The sequence below is a fragment of the Colletes gigas genome, unplaced genomic scaffold, assembly GCF_013123115.1.
Source record: "Colletes gigas isolate AHSC1104 unplaced genomic scaffold, ASM1312311v1 Colletes_gigas_Sc00002, whole genome shotgun sequence".
Classification (NCBI taxonomy): Eukaryota; Metazoa; Arthropoda; class Insecta; order Hymenoptera; family Colletidae; genus Colletes; species Colletes gigas.
The window spans coordinates 12,252,721-12,259,439 of NW_025106631.1; the positions used below are offsets into that span (position 1 = coordinate 12,252,721).

A 6,719-nucleotide genomic window follows, 5' to 3' on the forward strand; every position below is an offset into this window, starting at 1 on the left:
TCAAACAATTTCAAAATTAAATATTTTCAACTGCAATCTTTAATTAAAAATAATTTTTTTCTATTATTCAAGAATTTTAATAGTAATACAAAGTTGTGTAAATATTTATTTCAGTGGCTATGCTCTAAATCTGTTTATTTTTCATGCTGAAATATAGTCGTTTTTGAAAAAAAACTTCAAAAACAAACTCATTCAGGACAATGCCACCGAAGTAAATATTTACCAAAAATTGCACAGCATATGTACTGCAGTTAATACTTACAAGTAAACATTTTTAGTAACGATTTATCTAATTTATTATAAGTTGATTTTAATTAACAATGTATTTAATGCAACACGTTTCATAATTAAGCTCAGACCATTCAGTTCTTCAGAAAGACGAAAGATGCGGGGCCAGTATATTCAACATTTCTTATTATAAAACGCTTAAGAAGTATTTTATATTTTTGGGACAGTCTCCATCGCAAACTGATCTACATAGTAATATTAATGCTACTCTGGTAATATGTATTAACGTTAGCATACTACTACCTTCGGTAAGTGGAAATAGCCGATTAATAAATGAATCATGTCCAATATTAACAATATTGGGCATACAAATTGAAAAATAACGAATCCAAAGTACCAACGTAATTAATCAGACAATATTGTTTCACAATCGCAACGTAAATTTCAATAGGTTTTTCAAATGCAGTTGTCGTTATCCAAGAAGGATTGGGACGGGGTTATCGAGAGCCAACCACATTTAATTACGGCTGCCCTCGCTATTGTAAAATTATTAAATCTCCATCTCAACAGACAAAATGTATGTACTCTTTCTACAGAAAATGGAGCTTATTATGTGCACAGAATCATAGAAATACGGAATATTATAGTTTAAAGAATTATTTGTCTCCGTGAAAGAAGAATGGGAGGAATTAAAGCTCGCCGATGAACTGCATTATCTAGATGTTCTCACCGAGAGAGGGAGCAAAATTGCCCAACTATACAGAAGTAAGTGCTTTTACGTAATTTTCAACAGATGTTCCATTGGAGTTCTTATACAAATTTTCGACTTGTTCGGAATTAATTCCTCGCAAAATTATCAATCAGAAGTCCTGTACCATATTACTACTGAGAGTTTCGCTAAAGCTGCGTTATGGAGGTAAATTGCATTAAAGTTTATAGGCAGTATATTTAGTGTTAAATTCATATTAGTACCTTAAATTACCTTACCTTAAAGTACCTTAAATTAGTACCTTACATTCGTGGCTGCCTTTTATAGTTTTTAAAAAATGCTAGCTTAACAACTGCCGAAGTTTTAGTCGTAAAAGCTCCATTTCCTAAACATCATACGCATATTATAATAGCAGAGAGTTATGCGTCGTAGCGATGAAATTTAATTTGCAACGTAATATTTGCCCAATTTTGGTCAGATTATATGCGGTAGAAATTTAAACAGCACAGCCCACAAACTTGAACTGGTTACATCTCCACATTCAAACTTCAGATTGCAAAATGTTAAAAAATGTTTCGATTTGTATTGAAGCGAATTATTGATCTCGAAGAAAATCCCTTATTTTTATGAACATTCAGTATTTCGTGTACCTATAATGACAAGAGTTATATGTATACTTTTCAGACGTCTTATTATCATATTTGGTACTGTTTGTATCGCTTCCAATGCTTAATCCGTTATTGGACATTGCTCTACCGCTAAATGAGTCCCGACGGCGAGCACAACTACTAAAAGTTTATTACTTCGTAGATAGCGACGAGTACTTTTATAGCATATATATTCACGGGACTATCTGTGCGATTAGTGTTATACTAACAATAGTCTCCGCAGATTCTTTATACATGGTAATAATTCATCACGCTTCTGGATTATTCGCAGTATGCGGGTAAATATGACTGTGATATTTGAAACGTCGTACACTATACTGTTGAGAGACGAGATGTTGGCATACTCACCACAAGCTAAACGACGCAAGTAGCAAAAGAAATCATCCGTAGGCTCCACCTAATACCCTTCACTGCTTAGGTTCGTGGCTTGACCTTGGTTCGTGATCGACTTACTCAATACAGTAATTGCTTTCTAATATTCGCTGACTTGGTTCCGCGACACGAACATTATCCAGGAACGGTTTATTTCCAGAATTGAGCGAGTGCTGTAGAGAAAATTATTCAACGTTTATTTATACTACAGGTTCTAAAATCATTCAAAAGTCAAAGTGCGTAGTTTTTTTTTTCAAATTATATGATACTCGCATTGTAACTCAAGTTTGACGTAGGAAGGCTGATCTGTTAAAAACATTACGTCTTTTAACACATTCATTTTTAATTCTTTCGAATCGTTTTAGTGCGTTCAACATCATTGTAGAGGGTCCTCGGCCACCTCTGGGAAAAATTTTAATGGGAGATTCTGGATGCCAAAATAAGACGAAAATTAAAAATACCAATTTGTTGATTGAGGCTTCGTCATGAAGTTATTAACGTTTAAATTTCATCCCATAGAACGGCAATCTGCGAACAGTTGCGTACATGCGACAGTGGTTCTCATTCAGCATGAGAACCCCTCTGCTTACTGACGTGTCGAGAGCCTTACAGATTTGTGAATGAGATCCATTAGGACTGTCCTGCCCCAACCTGTCGCTTGCACGCAGCTGTTCGCAGATTGCCGTTCTGCAGGCGGAACTTTAGACGTTAATAACATTCTAATGAAGCCTCACTCAACAAATTAGAATTCTTGATTTTCGTCTTATTTTGGCCTCTAGAATCTACCATTAAAATGTTTCACAGAGGTGGCCGAACACTCTGTATATTTCTTCTCTCATTTTTAAACTTTGCTTTCAACATTTTCGAGGTAGGTTAGTCGTATATGTGAACGTTTAATGAACAGGCCCATGAGATCCTACTCTATTCTACTGTTGTTGGATAGGTGAGATCGATAATGGTATACTCGCTTTATGTTTGTAGGAATGTGTTGCGCGATTTTTGCTTGTTCGATCATTATTGTCGTTGACGTCATGAAGATGCGTGCAGTGCGTGATACTCAATGTATTATTAAAGTACATATGCATATATTTTCCATACAGTGCAAAAAGGATTATCATTTACACGCCCTCCACCTATGAAATCTACTGTGATTTTTCTGACAGCTGTTTATACTATTTTATGAATTTTTTTATTTCTTTTCCTACATTCCCTATTCTTAAGATTTCCTTTCAAAGGTTTTAATTTGTTATTAACAAAAATAATGCTACGTGTCTTTTATTTATAATCATCTTTTAATATTTGCATTATGGTATTACTTTTTTTTTCTTTTATTGATATTTCTCAACATACAATTAATTACATTACTATCATAAAAAGTATATAATATATTTTATATTCTTTTTCTAATTCTTAGAAGTGTAAATATGGTCTTGTTTGGTATTAGTTCCATTGGAGAAAGCTCAACGTCGCCATTAAAATAATTCAAAAGTATTAAATTACAAAATATTATTTTTGTTCTTTTGGTCATTCAGTGTGTCATTACCGAACGTATCGCCGAAATAGTTCTAAGAATTGACGGAGATGACTCTGTGGACCATATCGAGGGAAAAAGTAACAAACATTAGCGAGGTGCCACTGTAATAAACATGAACCTAACAAGTGGAGGGGATTCCCCTTGACCCTTGCGTCTTTTAGTTTGTGGGTAGTGTGCCATCACTTCGTCTCCCAATAGTAGCAACCATATTTTAATTTCTTAGGTGACCCAGCACTCATTGCTAGTTATTTCTGCATTTTGTAAGAATTGGACGAATTGTGATAGTCGATATATCAAATTTTTTAACGTATTTTCAGAACAACATTACTCTTGTAATAAATTTAAACAAGAGTCCCAAAAGTACCCGAAGAAGAAAATAAAACAGTCGAAATTAAGGATTAGGAAATAGTTAAACATTAATTGGTTTAATACTTTTTCGAAGATCCACAAATTTTGATCTAAATAAACCTTTGAAAAAAATATTTTTAATTTAAATACAACTATCACGATTGATGTCAAACCATAAATAGAAAAGAAAGATTAAGATGCAACATTCTTCGAATAATTATTCGTTATATCTGAAACATACACCTTAAAATCATTTTCTATCCAAAAATTATTTTCTTCGTGAAATAGAATAATTGTTTTCTACGAGTTATTTAAGATAGTCTAAACGTTTTAGCTGCACTAGATGATCTCCAAATAATAAATAAAACCTACAGTAATGCTTGGATAACTGCGAGTCATTTTCGATTGGTCAACAGTACAAGTTTTAGATTACGATAAGCGAATAATAACAATAAGTGAACAATACAAGTTTTAGACTACTATTATATTTATCCTCTTGTAAATATTGTAATATCGTCATTCTATGTAAACATCTGATAATTATTTCATCAATATTTGTAATATCGTGTAGCTAAATACAAGACAAAATCAATTTGTATTTATATTTATATTATATTATTCCATACAAACAATCAAAAAATATAGTCTGGACTGTAAGTAAAAGAGTGTTTCATAAGGTGCCATGCGGTGATATAATTATAAATGTTCGGTAAACGAAAGCTCGCTCATTCCGCTGGCCAACTCGAGTTGTTTCCGGTCCTTTATGTTGCCAGATGCGGGATCGGTACTACGTTGCAAACGTCTTCGAGTCTCTCGCATCTGGCAAATGTCAATGTACAAGAATAGCATTTTGGAAAACGAAAGAAACGCGACACTCGAGTTGACCAGCGAAGGGCTATATTGTTCCGCGGGTGGTACGGTCGTCGAGGCCAAATGTAAGCACCGACGACAACGGCCATCGCCGACACGCGGAACAATATAGCCATAAAAACAGACGTAGACCAGACGCAACCCCTTGTTGCGTGGATAATCCGGAGTTCCGTTTCTTCCTCGATAAATTAACGCGACCGTCGACTTGGGGAGGAAACCTCGGCCACCCTCGCCAGCGTGGCCTGGGACTTTCCTCCACCACCGAGGTGAAGGAGGAGCTTGCTGCCAAACTGGGGCAGGAAAATGGGTCCTCCTCTCCCAAGTCGATGGCCAATCAATCGACTCACGATTCCACAGAGGAATTTGCAAAACACCCCCAAGTGTACCTCTTGGAGGGGATCTAAGCTGAGGAGGAAACGGACTCCGGACACATTTTGCATTCTAGTTTCAGTCGTCAACCGACAAACCAGTTTCAATTCTCGGTTCAGTCGTTAACCGACTAAGTCTCACAAGTCTAACTAACAAGTCTGTAACAGTACAGCAGTTTTACTTGAGTTGAACGCATTTTGTTAAAGTAAGCGCGGGGGAAACAGTTCCTCCCACAGTTCAACGCGCTTGAAAACATTCATACAGTCCACTTTGTTATTATTAAAAATAAACCATTTGAAAACTCTCCAACACGACGACATCGCATTCGCTCCAATCCGACCTACAACAATTCGGGCGCGAACAATAAATCATACTAATATGTTTCACATTCTGTTATTCTTATATCTTATCCTTGATTCGGTGCCCATTTCAATATTTGGCAAGATACAAAGCCGAACGGCATAGCTCGGATTATGCCTTTCTGGGACCTGAAAATTAACCGTCCTTTTATAACCAAAAAACTTTGGTCCCGTGTTTTTTACAGTTATCCAAGATTTGCTGTATTATCATTGTTAACCTTCAACAAAATAGCTTGTGAAAAATTTTTCGCATCGCATGTAGGTATAGTACATGCTTAGAACAGAGCATCATAACTATTCAATATCGAGTTCACCAGTTTTCATATCCATTACTTGAGTAGAAATAAACACAATTTTGTTTATACGAGTAATTCTGATAAATACAGATATAAGATTAGAAAAGCAACTGAAAATAATTATGTGACTAAAAATGGAGGTGCTTTGAAGGGTAACGGATATCAAGACTTTAGGCAGTGCGTTATAGTCCACAATAAAGCCATCAAGTTCGTATCGATTAAATAATGTTAAACTAAAAATAAACAGTTTTATGGTGTTTAACTGATTTGTCATTTCATTCTGTTTCAAGGTTTTTCGAGTTCCTGGATAATCTAAATCGAAAAAATTACTTGATTCAAATCGGACTTAACATGATAGGTATTAGCATCACAGCCTTTCAAGTAAGCCATATGTATATGTTTCGATAACGTTGTTTCTAAGGACTGTTAAACAAATCGAAATTTTATTTCCCAGGCTGTTGTACACTTGCACGAACCTGATCAATTTTTTAGATACTGTGTTTTCTTCGCCGGTCAGAACTTTCATTTGTTCATTCTCAGTTTACCTGGACAGGTGCTTCTAGATTACAGTTTAGACTTAGCCACCAACATGTAAGTTTCTAATGCGAAAATAGTTGACGAAAAACGAGCTACAAAGTTATTTTATAAGTTCTTGTGCATTTCCATTTAAGAATATTGTATCAGCGAGTGACCGTCTTCTTGTACATACAACCTCTCTGAACTTACTAATGCTCCTTCCAAGCAAATCAATTAATACCTGTTTAAAAATTCGTCCAATTTCCATTTAAGACGTATTCATTATTCAAGATTTGAATGATTAAACAGTAAACCTACCACGACCGATCAAATGATCGTTTTTAAAATTTCGTCAAAAATGTCTAAAATACAATGTTATTTTAGCGCCATTAAATTTCACAACCTTTCTGATAGTATACTTACAATGAATTTTTCAATATTCACTTCTAT

The 6,719-nt window shown here is 34.9% G+C and overlaps 1 protein-coding gene across 1 annotated transcript; it reads left to right on the forward strand.

Annotated features, from left to right (window-relative positions):
• Positions 1–200: 200 nt before the first annotated feature.
• LOC122400920 lies at positions 201–6,344 on the forward strand (the record flags this gene model as incomplete). Its single annotated transcript, XM_043402688.1, has 7 exons — positions 201–211; positions 353–536; positions 680–805; positions 876–1,144; positions 5,844–5,960; positions 6,044–6,134; positions 6,208–6,344. Coding segments are annotated over exons 1-7 (935 nt in total), but the record flags the coding sequence as incomplete, so codon positions are not given.
• Between the last annotated feature and the right edge of the window lie 375 nt (positions 6,345–6,719).